This window comes from Cervus canadensis, chromosome 24 (assembly GCF_019320065.1).
Source record: "Cervus canadensis isolate Bull #8, Minnesota chromosome 24, ASM1932006v1, whole genome shotgun sequence".
In the NCBI taxonomy this organism is placed as follows: domain Eukaryota; kingdom Metazoa; phylum Chordata; class Mammalia; order Artiodactyla; family Cervidae; genus Cervus; species Cervus canadensis.
The window spans coordinates 43,616,135-43,634,040 of NC_057409.1; the positions used below are offsets into that span (position 1 = coordinate 43,616,135).

Consider the following 17,906-nt stretch of genomic DNA (forward strand, 5'->3'; position numbering starts at 1 on the left):
TTACTCAAAGCACTTTTTTTTCTCCTCCCTCTTTTTTCAAGGAGATCTTTTTTTCCCATGGTGCAAGCAAGGCAAGACTGGCTACTCCGCAGATGGAGTTCACGTCCCAGGGTTTTTAATATTTCACTTTTATATTTCTGTTAGAGAATGATCCTGCTGAGAGTCTGGGAATCCGTGCTCGTCAGAACCCCCTCACTGACACTTGGATATATTGCTCTGAAAGCTATCCCAGGAGAAAAGATTAAACAAAAAAAGCCTACTTTTCAAAGCCTACTTCTCAATCTGCCCACATCAAAATAAGACAACTGGCCCTTTGAAGTGGAAGACACAGAGTTCTCAGCCAGCTTGCTTAAAATGGGGGGTGGGGGTGGGGGAGAGAAGGAAGGAAAGAAAGAAGGAAAGAAAGACTAGGGTATAAAATTATATGCCTCTCTTTCCTCGGCCAGATTTAACCTGGCAAGGGAGTCTGAGTTGATGGTGAGAAAACTGACAGCCCTGCTCATCAGCACCCCAAGAAAAGAGGGGACTGGTCAGAGAAACCTGTCCAGCTGGGTCAGCACCAGGTGTTTTTTAAAAAACCTGTATAAACAGAAACTGTGTTGTTTGTACATAGTCCAGACAAGGTCTGGAAACGTCAGAGTGGACACAAATGGACACTGGATGGTTCTCTAGGCCCTGAGCTCTCCAGCTCCCTCAGCGTGATTGTACTGCTGAATTCAAAGTTTGGGGGCCCATGGAATGAAAAGGAAAGGGATGGAAATCTCATCAAGAATGGTGTTAAGAGTTCTCTGTGATCTGGCTCCCATCCCCTATTCTGGTCCCTTAATCACTGGAGCTCAAGTGCCTGCAGGTAGCAGCAATGGCTTGTGAATAGGCATAGGTGGGGGATGGCTTGAAGGGACTTCTTAATTCACAGAGGGGATGTTCCTGGAACACATATGTGGGTGGTTGCTTTAAAACATACTCCTTATGATTGACCTATCAATAGCACTGACCCCACGCTCAGGATATGCTGGACTTCTAAGATTTACAAGCTCAAGTTTACACATCTTGGCTGTGACTAACGTTACAATTTGCTTCCCTCCATAAGCCTAGCTGGGCCCATGGTCTATACACTGTCCAAGCCCATGGAAGTGGGGTTTGCAAATGAGCACCCTCTCATAAGGTGAGCTGGTGAAAGACTGCAGTTGAGTGATTACAAACCCAACCTCTTAGAGATACAGGAATGTGCCGAATTCGTCTATGCAGGCCCAACATAAAACACAATGCCTGGCGGATAGTAGGTGCTCAAAAATTTTTGACTTATTTGAATTAAATTGAATCCTTACTAGAAAAACAATGCAGAGTATGAACCCTATTGATGCTGGGCCTGGAGAATTCTCTTCATAAATAAAAAATTGCATATTACTTTGAAATGACAACAAAATGAAAAATGCAACATATTTCTCGCTGGTTTATTGGAACCCAGTTATCTTATTTAGTACAGAATCTGGCAGGAAAGCATTTTGGACAAGTTCCTTTCATTATTGTTCTCACCAAGGATCACTGTTTATTGCTGGAATCAACCTGAAACCTAAATACTTCAAGTTTGAAGGAATAGCATATGCTCACCGTGACAGCTTTCTCTTGAGATCATTCCAATTATTTTCTACAACCCATCTGTGACCCTAAACTTCTGCCTGCACCTACGTTAGGAAGCTGAGGGGTCCCATTTTCACCTGGAGAGCAGAGTAGGTAGGGAGGGGGTACAGGCAGGGTGGAAAAAGATGCGACCCAGGTTCTCCTAGAAACTGAAGCACCTGGAGATAGGCTCTGTTGTCAGCTGGACCATCATCTCTCTGAAAGCCTGGTCTCTTTTCTCTCTGTCTCAGACCAAATGGAAAAGGCATTATTCCAAGCCCTGAGGTGAGAGAGTGACATTTTTCTCAAGTGCTAATTATAAATGGCAAACTATTTGTAAATGACCCAAACCCCATCTAGCAATGCATATAGATCATTCACAAAGCAACTGAAATGATTTTAGAGTTGGTCTTTAGCTGCTGTAGGTGTTCCATAACCCTAGTCAGTTCGAGATGACTGAACCCTATGTACAGCTGTTTGAGTGAAAGTATTAGATGCTGGAGGAAAAAAGAAAATTCCTAGCCTCCTATGTCTTTTGTTTTCCACTTTAATTGCTTTTTAAATTTTCCTACAATTTCTTACTCTCATAAAAGTCCCTCCAGGATAACCTCATACCAAAGTTAGCAATGACAACAATTTGGGGAAATTCCATTTTTAGTCATGGGACAATGGAAGGATATCAAGACTGGGAAAGCAAACCCGGGCCACATTCTCCTAATCGTGTACATATCTGAAAGTGAAAGTGAAAGTCGCTCAGTCGTGTCTGGTTTTTTGCGACCCCATGGACTATACCGTTCATGAAATTCTCCAGGCCAGAATACTGGAGTGGGTAGTCTTTACCTTCTCCAGGGGATCTTCCCAACCCAGGGATCAAACCCAGGTCTCCGGCATGGTACATATCTACCTCCCCTTTAATCCTGCCTGTAAGGGTCCAGCTCTGGTATGGCCATGATGTGGTCCTTCATCCTATAGCTCACTGCTTGCCTCCTCTCTTTTGTTTCAATGTCCTTGAAGTGACAACTGGGTAATCTGACCTCTCTGGCATGTCCTTGGGACCATTTCTCAAAAACATCCTCCTTGGAATATTTGCAACACTTCCAAATCCACCCCTAGGAGCCAGTCTTGGAGGACCAAATATGTGACAGAAAATGACAAAGTGTTAGGTCTAGAGACAGTGAATGAATTCTTGTATAATCTAGAGACATCTTACCTGGCCTGTCCTAGGCCCAGGGAACCTCTACTTCCCCTCTAGCTTTCTTTTTATACTTTATGAAGTACAATAATCTAGCAAATAGACTCAATGATAGTCATCGGGCTCAAAAATGAGACCCTCTTTTGAGTTTTCCACTCAAACCACTGGGTGTTTGGAAATGGATGTGGAGTCCACAGTAATAGTCATTCCCAGTTGTTATTCGCTTGTTACTTGTGTTTTACAGAGTTGGAAAACTGATCTAACCTCAACTACTATTTCAATGTTTTCCTCATAAAAAGATTAGTCAGGGAATATAACAGTCTAAAAAAATCTGTCTACACTGTTAACAATTAAAGGAAAATACCTCGTTCGTGTGGCCAGCGCTCTCACACTGGTAACTCACAGAGCTTTTGGAAGCTTAAATCAAGATTACCTGGGTTGTAGTTAGGTAGCTTGGAAACTCCAGGCCAGGTATCCTCTGTGGGGACTCCCAGCACCTATATAAAGACAAAGAAAGATGCGGGGAGAGATGGAGTGGATGGAGCAGGTGTGGAGACGTGGAGGACATATGGGGGAAGAACAGGGAAAAGCTGGATGTATGTCACATTGTGCCAGCTGATGTGGGCAAGAAAGAAATTTTAGGGTTGCCAACATTTGTAGTTTCACAGGCAAAATTGCAGTATATTTCTATGGTCCTGTGTGTCAACTTGACTGGACTAAAGGATGACCAAGACAGTCGATAAAACATTATTTCTGAGTGTGACTGTGAGAGTGTTTCTGGAAGAGATTAGTATTTGAATCAGTAGACAGACTAAAGAGAACTGCCCTCACCAATTTGGGTGGCATCATCCAATTGGTAGAGGGCCTGAATAGAATGAGTGGAGGAAGCACAATTTTTTTGTCTCTGTTTTTGAGCTGGGACATCCATCTTCTCTTGCCTTTGGAGCTCCTAGTTCTTTGGTCTTCAGATTATGGGATTTATACCAGTGGCCCCCTTAAACTGACTTATACCACCAGCTTTCCTGGTTTCCCAGCTTGCAGAGGACATATCTCAGCCTCCATGAAATCACATGAGCTGATTCCCATGATAAATCACTATACACACACACATATATATATATGTATATAAAATTTATTATGTATATAAAATAATATGTATATAATATACATATTATATATGTATATAATATTATATACACATGAGCCAATTCCCATAATATTTTATATACATATATATATATGTGTATAGTGATTTATCATGGGAATTGGCTCATGTGTATACACACACACACACACACACACCCACACACACACACACACACACCCCTCTATATCTCCCATTGGTTCTGTTTCTGTGGAGAACCCTAATACAGATCATATAACCTTACTTAAAGTCATATTCTTATCCCTGAATATCTACAGGCATACCTCAGAGATATTTTGGGTTTAATTCCAGACCACGGCAATAAAGCTAATATTGTAATAATGTGAGTCACACAAATTTTTTGGTTTCTCAGGATATATAGAAGTTATGTTTACACTATACTATGGTCTATTAAGTGTGTAACAGAGCAATGTGCATACCTTCATTTAAAAACTAATGTACACACCTTAATTTAAAAAATGCTAACAAAAAAAAAAAATGCTTCCTTGCTAAAAAATTGCTACCCATCATCTGACAAGCAGCATTGCTGCAAACCTTCAATTTGTTTTAAAAAAGCAGTGTCTGCAAAGAGCAATAAAGTAAAGCACAGTAAAACGAAGTATGTCTACTGCATGTAGTGCGTGATCACCATACACTGGGATGCTATCTTTGGATTTGGAAATAATAGAAAGACGTTGAGTGGCAAAGTGTCCCTTGGCCTTACATCAGATAACTCTCTGTATATATATATATGTATCTCAACAGGGAGACACTTGGCAGTTTAAATTATGCCTCAGCATGGGCATTCAGCTGTTCACCAATGTGCTCAAATTAAAAGGGATTCAGATTACTGACCTTTAGGCAGTGGAATGTTGGCTACAAATGATCCTAAACCTAACTCTAGTGTTTTCTACTGAATTCATCTTATCTGTTTCTCTTCTCTGTGGCCCAGCAGTTTGGAATACAGTATTTGGTTTTTAACTGGTGGATCATAATAGTAACAACATTTGCTTGAAAAAGGGCTCACTTGTGCTTTGAATTACTAAACTGAAGCTTTGCTTTTTAATTGCTATGAAAAGAAAAATCTTTTGGAATTTAAAGTCAAAATACTTCAGATTTTAAACGATTCTGTTACTCTGAGTTCCCTTGTAGACAAAACCTTACCATTCTTTTAAGATAATCATAAATGCTCAATGTCAGTTGGGAGCTAGAATAATATTGTTTTTGTGAAACACTAATAAAACATGAGTAGCTTTCATACACCACTACGATATAGCTCTTCTGGGAAGCATCCCTCGATACAAGTCTTTTTATTAGCATCTGTCATAGAAGAAGCCTAGGGAATCCATTTGTAAAATGCTGTAGACAAATCCTGGCCCAATTGTTACGGCAGGAAGTCAGCTGCCCAACAGTGACTGATTTCCTACTCCGGGTGATCTTACCAACCTCGGGAACGAACCTGTGTCTCTTGTGTCTCTTGCACTGGCAGTAGATTCTTTATCATTGCACCACCTGGGAAGCCTCGACTGATAAAAACTGATGAGGAATCTGGAAGCCTCTTAATATCTACCAGTTAGCTGACTAGGACTCTGGCTGAGAAGTATACTTTGTAGTGCCTGTTAAACTTGTCCTCAAACAAAAGACACCAAAGTGTCATTTTCCCTCATACAATTAAAAAAAAAAAAAAAAAATTAAGCCACCTAGTAGAAGCTTCTTTCTTTGATCCATTCCCTAAACAAATTGAAAAGCTGCTGAGAGGATTATGAGCTTTTCCTATCAGCCACCCTGAGCCAGAGGGAACACTGAGAATCCTGGAATCCATTTTGAAAAACCAACTGGACTAATTCTTCTTTTGTGGGAGAGGGCCAAAGGATGGGGGGTTAATTCTTCTTTGCTAAACTGCCATCTTATGTATTTGCACAGATGTGTGTGTAAACAAGTGGGCAGAATGACTCAAAAATACCCCTACATCTTCTGTTGGCTGGAAAGAAAATGACATGAAGGCAAAGATAATGAAAAGAATGCAATAAAGGAAATAAATAATGACCACATCCATATTTTTCTCTAAGGCGAAAGTTACCAGAATTGTTGGTTACTTTGTATTATTGTGTAATTAAAGCCAACAATGGACACCAACAATTTTAGAATATTGTGCTAAAAGCTTTAAGCTTTGAGATTTTAAAAGTTTAAACAAAAATTCAATATCCTTTATTTGGAAATTTGATGCTCAGTTTTTATTTGAAAATTATTGAGTTCATTTTCACTTGAGAAAATTACTAAATCTCCGCTTCACTGACTGGGAAACCGAAAACCAAAAATAGTTGATTTACCCACTCCCTGAAGGCTCTTAAAAGGCAGTTAGTGAGTGCTCTGTTTGAAACCACCATGGGCTGCAGAGGCTGTTTTCCGCCTTTGTTGAAATGGAAACTGAAGGCATTTTGATTAATGGCTTTAAAGTCTGCATAGTTTATTTTATTTTGATTTTAGAGCTACATCTGGTATTATTTGCTAAAAATATTTATTGAAAGAATTAGATTTCTAAAAAATTGATCAAAAATTGATGACAGCCATTCAGGTGTAAACATACACACACACCTAAGGGTATTTCAGAAAGAAGATAAAATAAAGATTCAGGACTTCTCAAGAATGAGATCTCAGAATAAATGTAAAGAAAAGTTGTGATTAGAGGTTGGGAGAGATCCACTAGTCCCTACATCAACTATCACAGAGCCTGAAGCAGCTTTCCTTTTTTGTTTATGTATACTATTTTTAGTAAAACACAATTCAGGAGCCATTTGTAGTGTTTGAATTTCCAAGCTACTTGGGATGTAATAGTATAATAGACAACACACTGATGAATATGTTTCTTCCTTGTTCTCAGACCATGAAACTATAGATGTGGTAACAAAACTGGGGTCTCTTCCTGCTTGGACAGAAGAAGGGGGGGAAATGAGATGTAATGAATCTGACCTCCTGGTGCCCAGTAAAGAGAGCTAAGCAATATGGAACTATCTCCTGATCAGCACAGTCTGAAGCTCAACAATGAGCTGCTGCGAAGTCGCTTCAGTCGTGTCCGACTCTGTGCGACCTCATAGTCTCTAAGCTTGAGAAATGACTTCAGAAATGGAGGAGGGGGAGACTTAATAAACAGAGAAGAATGTTATAATTAAAAATGATAGGAGCTACAATATTCTCATAACACTTTGTTCAAAGAGGTCACAATTTCAGGAGTCAGAAAACCAAATACACCGGAAGACACTAAAGACCCAAGAAGTTAGGTTGTGAGACTTGCTTTACCTCCTAACCTGAAGTTAGAGCTGAGTTCTGAATTCTTGACTCTAACATCATGCCAGTGTTATTTCTAATGTGTTTACTAGTTTTAAATTGGTAATGAGTTGTCATAAATGTCAAAATAAAGTCCTTCTGATTTACTGCAGTGTGATAAGCATAATGTTAGACATGAACATGGCTTCCTGGGTAAGACCTGTGGGACCCATGTGTTAAGATGTGCTTGTTTTGGTTGCATCACTCATGTTTGGGTATTTTATGTCCAGATACAAGCCCAAACTTCTCACTTACTGAGTTATTAATACCTAAAACAACCTTCAGATGGCCAGGGACAGTCACCAAGACCAGTCCTGGAAACCTGAACCAATGCCTAGAAAACCATCAGATTCTGGGAAGTGTCGTAACTCGTTCTTTCTGCTCTATGCTCTAAGGGCTGCACTAAATGCAAAGAACTATAAAATGATTGCCTTAAGAACACAGTTCATTTAAAAACAGGAAATCATGCTTAAAAAAACCAATTTATATACAACTTTTCAAATATCCTAATGGTATACCTTATCTCACTGTTATAATTGCTATTTACTATCTAGTTAAACATACATCTTTTGCACCTACACATAGTTCATGTTTGTTTTGCACGTATTTACTTATGTACCACCCATCACCCCACCTAGACTGGACAACAGTTGAAAGCACAGATGATGCATTTTTCCTATTCTTTCCACTTTTCCAATGTCTTGTAACATCTTATAAGATAATGAGTACCCAATGATATTGCTTCCTGATTAAATGAATGCGAAAAACTTCTTAAGTGTGTAAAAGATCACTGCAGGGTCAGATCTAGGCAGTGTTAATTGTGCTTCCTCTAATGTGGACAAGAAACTAACAGAGATAATAGAACAATTAGGTTAAATATTAGGAAATGCCTGTCAACAGTTTGGTTGGTCTTTGAAACATCGCTACAAAAATAATTTCTCCGAGAGAGAAAGACAGCCAACATTTGTTGAGCACTTACGTCTCATGGTGCTTGATATTCATGTGGTCTTTTAAAATTCTCACAGCAAGGTTATAAAATCATTATCACTAGCCCCATGTAACAAAAGAGGAAACTGAAGCTCAGAGGGACTATGTAACTTGCACACGTTCATGTAGCTGAAAAATGGCTAGAATTCAAATGTTCAACTTGAAAGCTGTTATTTACATTAGGCTACCTCCAGCTTAGATGATGTTATGGAATCCAATGATACTTTTGGAAGGTAGCATTTATCGGTCTTGCAGGGAAATTTTCAGAAAGAAAAATCTTCTGGCTTGAAATGGCTTTTAGTTTGTGAATGTTTCCCAATTTGTCCTGTGTTCCTCCGCTATATCCTCCATGTTTCCAAAAGAAAGCTTAATGGCAGTGATTAGTCTCTGTAAAATATCTGAATTTCACGAAGGACATTTTATTTTAGCATTCACAAACCACTGTGTTTTCTGGGTCATGAATCTGTAGCACTAGCCTGGTTTGCACAGAATATCTTCATAAATATGAGTCATTGGCCCTCCAGACACTAGCAGCTAACTCTTACCTTTTCCTAAAAGTTTCCTGAGGATTATCCTCACCTTCATTTGGTAAAATTCAACTTAAAAAAATGATATAAGCGTTTTTCACATGAGCTTTAACAAATATTTATTTACTTATTTTTATTTATTTGGCTGTGCCAGGTCTCAGGCGCAGCACAATGGATCTTTTGTTGTGACATGTGAGATCTAATTCCCTCAACAGGGATCAAACCTGGGCTCCCTGCATTGGAAGCACAGGGTCTTAGCCACTGGACCACCAGAGAAATCCCCAGCTTCTTAAAATTTTTAATAGATGAAGGACTCCGCAGTGGAAACATAATTCAAAAATGAAATTTTATATTATTCCTGCAAGGCAAAATGTTTAGTGACATTAAATCAAAATCATGAAGAGTTCGAGGAAGTACGTTTCCTCATCTGCACACAAAAATCCCTCTTTGCATTATTTCCCAAGATACCTGATTGGGAGGCTGTTAGCAAGAATGCTCTAGATGCTTGCTTTAAACAAGCAAACTTGAAAGGAAGCAGAATCCAGGATACAAGGAATACCCTCCCCACCCCAGTTTAAAGTATTTGATACATGCTACAATACGGATGGACCTTGAAAACATTATGCTAAGTGAAACAAGCCAGACACAAAGGACAAATACTGTATGATTCCACTTACATGAAAACCTAGAAAGGGCAATTTCATACAGACAGAATGTAGATGAGAGGTTACCAGTGGCTAGGGGCAGGAAAATAGGGGGCTGGTTGAATGGATACAGAGCTGCTGTTGGGGAGGATGAAAAGTTTTGGAAATGGATGTGGTGACGTTTGCACAGCAAGGTGAATGTATTTAATGGTATGAACTGTACTTTTAAAAGTGGTTAGAATGGTAAATTTTATGCTATATATATATTTAACCACAATTTAAAAATCATCAGAAAAAGAGAGCCATATGTAAATGACTATCGCTGTTGTTGTTGAGTCGCTAAGTCGTGTCCAACTCTTTTGTGACCCCATGGACTGTAGCCTGCCAGGATCTTCTATCCTTGGGATTTCCCAGACAAGAATACTAGAGTGGGTTGCCGTTGTCTTCTCCAGGGGATCTTCCTGACCCAGGGATCAAACTGTCATCTCCTGCATTGGCAAGTGAACTCTTTACCACTGAACCACCAGGGAAACCCAAAACTATAAGCTACAAGGGACATAAAAATGAAGTACATAATGTGCAACTGCATGCGTGTGCATGCTAAGTTGCTTCAGTCACGTCTGACTCTTTGCAACCCTATCTATGGATTATAGTCCGCCAGGCTCCTCTGTCCATGGGATTCTCCAGGCAAGAACACATACTGGAGTGGGTTGCCATGTCAGCCTTCAGGGGCTCTTCCCAACCCAGGGATCGAATCCAGGTTTCCTGCATTGCAGGCAGATTCTTTACCACTGAGCCACCAGGGAAGCCCCAATGGTGCAACTGAGGGAGGGATAAATAATGAATAAAGAAGTGGAAACTCACATACATAAGCATCCTGTCACCTTAGAAATCTAGATTTGGAGGAGCAGCATAAGTAGTATATTTCTCTCACACTAACATGGAAAGCTAACATTTTGTTTTATCAGGGCTCTGTGAAAATTTAGTGTTTCATCTTCAGTTGACAAAGATCCATGGCCAAATATGTGGTAGAATTAGACCTGGGGGTTGCAGGGAAGGGATGTGTTTAATTAGTAATGGCAGAAATTGTCCTGGGATGTTGAGGTAATAGTCATCGGGAGCAGGAGGATTCAAGGGCATCCATTGGACCAAAGGGGTGGGTTCCTGACCACACATTCCCCAGGTGCTTGAGCCCCTGGCAAACACCACAGTTTCCACAACCTCAAAATATGGCTTAATCTCTCAAAGCAGATGGACTGCTTCATTTGTTTCTAATGCAAATTTGGTTCAAAGTTTTATATGCATATATTCTTTTTTCCTAAGAGGAATTCTTCTCTTACCTCCCAGATCTTCTCCAGCTGTTCAAGGATGTTGGAAACCCCAGGAAACAAGGGTTGACCCTGGAACATTTCAATAAAGATGCAGCCTGCACCCCTAACAAAGGAAATAAGAGTCAACCCAATACTTTCAAGGAAACCATACATGCAAAACTGAACTACTAGCATTTCTTCTCTTAAGAAATATTTTGAAGATAATTAAATATGGGCCATGCAATATGAAAAGTCTTGGCAGAAAAAGTCCCTATGTTAAACATAGATAAGAACAGCTGGCAGCTTTTTGCTAAAATGGAATGCATTGGGCATTTAGGATCACAGTACAGATAGCAAACATTTTAGTTCATTCAAGCTCATTAACTATTTTATGAGAGACGGAGAAAGTACCGAATCTCCAAACTGAATACCTTCTTTCACTGAATCTAAGGAGCTATCATTCTAAGAAGCATCATTATTGTATGTACTTTTAAGAAACCAAAAAAAAAACCAAAAAAACAAAAAACCAAAAAACCCACAAGTTAAACTATGACACAATCAGAATGTTTCTTTTATACTCACTGAAAGGGCTGTTACAAATTTAATCAGACAGATTATTTCATCAACTATCATACTTGTACAATGAAAAATGTTAAATGAAGGAAATTGATTTAGGTACTCGTCAAACTTTCTCACATTCAGCATTTGACTCAGACTGTTTAATGTCTGTGTTTATTCATGATATTGTCCTTTGATGGTATTGTCCAGGAGTTCGATGATATAGCATTTCTTAAAATAATCCTTATTTCTTAAAATAAAAGAACTAAGAGTTATTGGTGCTGGGCTCCTAGGCTGACCTTGCAATTACAAGTCATATTTTTGACTCCAGCTTAAAAAATATTGCTAAACATGTCTGATTCACTTATTCTCCACAACCATTTGGTTCCTAAGAGTTAAAAAATAAATAAAGATATAAAGCTCTCCTGTCTTCAAAGTCACTGACTCCCATTCAGCAAGTTTTGATGCTGACATGTTTGATGTCCACACACATACAAGGATAACTGTAGTCACAACTGCAGCATGGTTGATGGCTATCCTAAGATGTTACTGACTGAAATGCATCCTGATTTAAACAGAGAATGCACATTTTAAAGGACTTCCCAGGTGGCGCTAGTGGTAAAGAACCCATCTGCCAATGAAGGAGACACAGAAGTCATGGATTTGATCCCTGGGTTGGCAAGATCCCCTGGAGAGGGCATGGCAACCCATTCCAGTACTCTTGCCTAGAGAATCCCATGGACAGAGGAGCCTGGCAGACTACAGTCCATAGGGTTGCAAAGAGTCAGACATGACTGAAATGACTTAGCACTCAGGCACGTGCATCTTAAATTGTCTTTCCTGCTTAGTCAAACTGGAGGGTAATTCCTAAGGAACAGTAAGAAGTAAGATTTTGCTAGTAACACACGTTTTTAACTCTCACAAACCTTTTTTGAGAATGCTTCAAGGGGCTGCCCTTGTGGCTCAGCTGGTAAAGAATCTGCCTGCAATGCAGGAGACCTGGGTTCGATCCCTGGGTTGGGAAGATCCCCTGGAGAAGAGAAAGGCTACCCACGCCAGTATTCTGGTCTGGAGAATTCCATGAACTGTATAGTCCGTGGGGTCACAAAGATCGGACAGGACTGAGCGACTTTCACTTCACTTCAAATAACTGATTACAGAGATTATCCCCATGGTCTAATACTTCCTGATTTTTGACTCCAAATCTCTTTTACTGTAACACATAATTTTGCAAACTCCCTTAATCATCTTGATGTTTTGCTGTAGCATGATAAAGAAGAAAATTTAAGTAAAACATTTTAGTATAGATCATCATATTCAGTTCAGTTGCTCAGTCATGTCCAACTCTTTGTTACCCCATGGACTGCAGCATGCCAGGCTTCCCTGGTCATCACCAACTCCCGGAGCTTACTCAAACTCATGTTCACTGAGTCAGTGACGCCATCTAACCATCTCATCCTCTGTCGTCCCCTTCTCCTCCCGCCTTCAATCTTTCCCAGCATCAGGGTCTTTTCTAGTGAGTCAGATCTTCACATCAGGTGGTCAAAGTATTGGAGTTTCAGCTTCAGCATCAGTCCTTCCAACGAATATTCAGGATTAATTATCATCATATTATTAAAGGTTTATTATGAAATTAATTTTAAATGGTTTTATTATTATTCATATTAATGTAGTAAAGAATCTGCCTGCAATGCAAGACACCCAGGTTCCATCTCTGGCTTGGGAAGATTCCCTAAAGAAGGGAATAGCTACCCACTCCAGTACTCTTGCCTGGAGAATTCCACAGACAGAGAACCCTGGTGAACTATAGTCCATGGGGTCTCAAAGAGTTGGACACAACTGAGTGACTAATACTTTTTCATGATAAATTTTCACTTTTCCATCTGACTGTAGATACATGGTATTTAATTTATCTTGTGTAGGAGAAAGAAGATTTCCTGATAAACAAGCTTAAGAATAATTTTTATGTTGTGTCTAGTTTGGGGAGAGAATATATATTTTTAAAAATATATAAATTTAACTATATCTTACCATTTCAAGAGACAATTTTCATGATTTAATATTTGGTTTGCGTGTAAAATAATCTGTTAACTTAGTCTTAGAATTTTGTGTACATATAAATAAGAGGTATCAGACTGAGTTTTGCAGGTTTTTATTCTTCCCCTCAAACAATAGGTTGTCTTTATCCCCAGTTGCTAAAAAAGTAATTGGATAAAATGTCCACTGTATGTGTTTTACTGATTTCTCATGTACAAGAGACATCTTGATGTGTGAAAGAAGCATTTTGGGAGTTCCCTGGTGGTCCAGTGGCTAAGACTCCACACTTCTGTTGCCAGGGCCTGGGTTCAATCCCTGGTAATGGAAATAGGGTCCTGCAAGCTGTTTTACGAGGCCAAAGAAAGAAAACAGAATTTTGATGAGATGAATATCTCTTAAAAATCTGGTGAATAGTATCTTGAGGTGAATTTTTAGAATTCAGTTCAGTTCAGTTCAGTTGCTTAGTCATGTCTGATTCTTTGCGACCCCATGAACTGTAGCACGCCAGGCCTCCCTGTTCATCACCAACTCCCAGAGTTTAACCAGATTCATGTCCATCGAGTCAGTGACGCCATCCAACCATCTCATCCTCTGTCATCCCCTTCTCCTTCCGCCCTCAATCTTTCTCAGCATCAGGGTCTTTTCAAATGAGTCAGCTCTTAGCATCAGGTGGCCAAAGTATTGGAGTTTCAGCTTCAACATCAGTCCTTCCAATGAACACCCAGGACTGATCTCCTTTAGGATGGACTTGTTGGATCTCCTTGCAGTCCAAGGGACTCTCAAGATCTTCTCCAACACCACAGTTCAAAAGCATCAATTCTTCGGTGCTCCACTTTCTTTATAGTCCAACTCTCACATCCATACATGACCACTGGAAAAACCATAGCCTTGATCAGACGGAACTTTGTTGGCAAAGTAATCTCTCTGCTTTTTAATATGCTGTCTAGGTTGGTCATAACTTTCCTTCCAAGGAGTAAGCATCTTTTAATTTCGTGACTGCAGTCACCAGCCCAGAAAAATAAAGTCTGACACTGTTTCCACTGTTTCCCCATCTATTTCCCATGAAGTGAGAAATAAATCTCAAAAAAATCTGGTCCCATGGAACCAGATGCCATGATCTTAGTTTTCTGAATGTTGAGCTTTAAGCCAACTTTTTCACTCTCCTCTTTCACTTTCATCAAGAGGCTCTTTAGTTCTTCTTCACTTTTTGCCGTAAGGGTGGTGTCATCTGCATATCAGGGTACTGATATTTCTTCCAGCAATCTTGATTCCAGCTTGTGCTTCTTCCAGCCCAGCATTTCTCATGATGTACTCAGCATATAAGTTAATAAGCAGGGTGACAATATACAGCCTTGACATACTCCTTTTCCTATTTGGAACCAGTCTGTTGTTCCATGTCCAGTTCTAACTGTTGCTTCCTGACCTGCATACAGGTTTCTCAAGAGGCAGGTCAGGTGGTCTGGTATTCCCCATCTCTTTCAGAATTTTCCACAGTTTGTTGTGATCCACACAGTCAAAGGCTTTGGCATAGTCAATAAAGCAGAAATAGATGTTTTTTCTGGAACTCTCTTGCTTTCTCGATAATCCAACAGATGTTGGCAATTTGATCTCTGGTTCCTCTGCCTTTTCTAAAACCAGCTTGAACATCTGGAAGTTCATGGTTCACGTATTGCTGAAGCCTAGCTTGGAGAATTTTGAGCATTACTTTATTACTGTGTGAGATGAGTGCAACTGTGTGGTAGTTTGAGCATTCTTTGGGTTTGCCTTTCTTTGGGATTGGAATGAAAACTGACCTTTTCCCGTACCATGGCCACTGCTGAGTTTTCCAAATTTGCTGGCATATTGAGTGCAGCACTTTCACAGCATCATCTTTCAGGATTTGAAATAGCTCAGCTGGAATTCCATCACCTCCACTAGCTTTGTTCGTAGTGCTACTTCCTAAGGCCCACTTGACTTCACATTCCAGGATGTCTGGCTCTAGGTGAGTGATCACACCATCCTGCTTATCTGGGTTGTGAAGTTCTTTTTTGTATAGTTCTTCTGTGTATTCTTGCCACCTCTTCTTAATATCTTCTGCTTCTGTTAGGTTCCAATCATTTCTGTCCTTTATTGAGCCCATCTTTGCATGAAATGCTTGGTATCTCTAATTTTCTTGATGAGATCTCTAGTCTTTCTTATTCTATTGTTTTCCTCTATTTCTTTATTATCATTTTAAGACTCTTTACTGGCTTGTTTTTAAATATTCATATTCTTTTTACTTCTTGTCTTTAAAGCAACAGATACAAAAGGTGTAAATTAAACAACACATGGAGAATAATGAAAGTAATAGCAAACTGTCAAATGTTTTAAAAACATCCTGGTTGCTAGCAATGTCAGCTGTGAGACAACCCAGCTGTAACACTGAGATGGTGAATACCATCAAACGGTCTCCATCCACTTCCCTTCATGCTTTCTCTGTGCATTCTTGAAAGGTCTCAAACCATTTCAATTTGAAGTGAAAAAGAAAAACCACACACATATATATATTTATGTATCTGTGGGTATAAAATACAAGTGATTATTTATTAACTGACACAAAATAGAAATTAAAATATACAGGCTTTTGAAGATTTGAACCAACCTTCCATGCAGTACCACAACACCTCCAGAAACCCCAGGAGCTCACAAATCACCAGAAGGGTTGAGGGTGTTCTAAATGAGATTCAAACCATAGTCATTGCTGGTTTACCGAGACTTCCTCCCCTCAAAGGGCTTTCATGGCTAAGAAAGAGCCTGTTGCCTTCTCATATCCTTTTACAACGGTGGCTGTGAAGAACCAAAAAGGAAGTCCTTTTCACTATACAATTTCTTAGTTTCCTTTATTTCTCACCACTAGGACAGTGGGCACAATTATGTAAAATGTACTGGAGAAAGCTGGACTTTGAGACTATTGTGCAAGTACTACAAAATAACACGAGATGTTTGCATAAAAGACTAAAATGCTAATATTGGTTGAAATTCCATTTATATCTGCATTTGTGTGGTTGGTGCCATATAGGCATTTTCTTGAGTCTTTCTTTTTAAGGTTCACTTAGGGGCAGGTTAAACCTTCCTCACCTACCAATCTGGAGTCTAAGGTTTTTTATAAGGGCTTCCCTGGGGGCTCAATTGGTGAAGAATCTGCCTACAATGAGGAGACCCAGGTTTGATCCCTGGGTGGGGAAGATCCCTTGTAGAAGGGAATGGCTACCCACTCCAGGATTCTTGCCTGGAGAATACCGTGGACAGAGGAGCCTGGCAGGCTAATAAAATATGTGTGTGCATGTGTGTGTGTGTATGTGTGTGTGCATGTGCAACGCACTTAACACTTAGAATACTTACAAGACAAACAAAATTCCTAAATCAATTGTATTTCAGAAGCTGGACTATTTGTATCATAAATATCAGTGCATTGGAAAGAAAATAAGTCTGTGCACCTTAAGTTTGAAGAAGGAAAGATTTTTTTCAGGTCAGTACTGTTCTTTAAAAAATGTACAACTCACTTTCTTATTTTTTTCATTTATTCCTCAGAACTGTTTTTTTTTTTTTTAATTTGCTTTGTGAACAAGTTGTGTGACTTTCATAGTTTTTATTTGTTTCTTAAGCAAGTTGTGTGGCTATCACCTATTTTGTCCACCCCAGACTAGTCTTAAAGCAAACATTTTAAGTATTCTGAACATTCATGTCCAGATAGGGAGCCAGCTCCTATTTCCTTTTATTCCTCTGTTTTGTTCTTAAATCTTCATTCCTGTGGCTCTTCTTACCCTACATATCTTTAGGCTTCTCAGAGGATTTCTGCTGTGTGGAGATACCCTTGGGGCAGCCCATGTAGATGAAGGGAAACTTCACACGTGGGGGAAAAAAGCCCTGGTGACATCAAACAGTGAATCCTTCCAGAAGGGAGAGATGCACTGGGTCATTTTATTGCTCCAACTGTGGTTCTTCAGTCAAGTTAGAAGAAACAGCTAACATGTTTTCTGCTTTTTCTGGCTTTCTTCCTGGTCTTTTCTCTATTCTGAGCATGAACAAATTCTTCCCATAAGAGAGAAAAAGATTCCTCAAATTCTTCAGGCAGTCTCTGGAGAAATAAACCATCTCAGGAGTTTTAGGTCTGGGGAGGTGCAAGGAGTCTATAAGAACTTTGTTGGGAGAAGTGAGTCAATATTTCACTTTTCACTATTGAAGTTAATTCAGAGCAGCCTGATATATGGCAGCGACATGATATTTCTATTTGCTTTTCCCTGGGCCACTCTTTATATTTGGAAGTTTGCAGCAAGAGATTTGACCATAAAGAATCTCCCAGGCACTGATAACTTTCTGTAGTTCTAAATCCAGCATCTGCCTGCAGTTAGTTTTGAATAGAGGACTTGACTATCAAAGGAAATTCTTCTTTAAAACCCAGCTTATCATAATATGGATGAGCCTTGAAAATATTATGCTAAGTGAAAAAAGCCAGACATGGAAGGACAAATACTGTATGATTGCATTTATGTGAGGTGCTAGAGTGGTCAAATTCACAGAGAGAAGAAGTATAATAGTGGTTGT

At 39.5% G+C, this 17,906-nt stretch overlaps 1 protein-coding gene across 1 annotated transcript in view; it reads right to left on the reverse strand.

The window, feature by feature from the left end:
- The window catches only part of CDK15 (cyclin dependent kinase 15), an 86,798-nt gene that overhangs the window by 35,935 nt on the left and 32,957 nt on the right, over positions 1–17,906 (reverse strand). Inside the window, exons 9-10 of the mRNA XM_043445400.1 lie at positions 10,779–10,872; positions 3,246–3,309 (exon numbers count right to left, since the gene is read on the reverse strand). Coding sequence (XP_043301335.1) covers positions 3,246–3,309; positions 10,779–10,872 — 158 coding nt within the window. The remainder of the gene's footprint in view (positions 1–3,245; positions 3,310–10,778; positions 10,873–17,906) is intronic.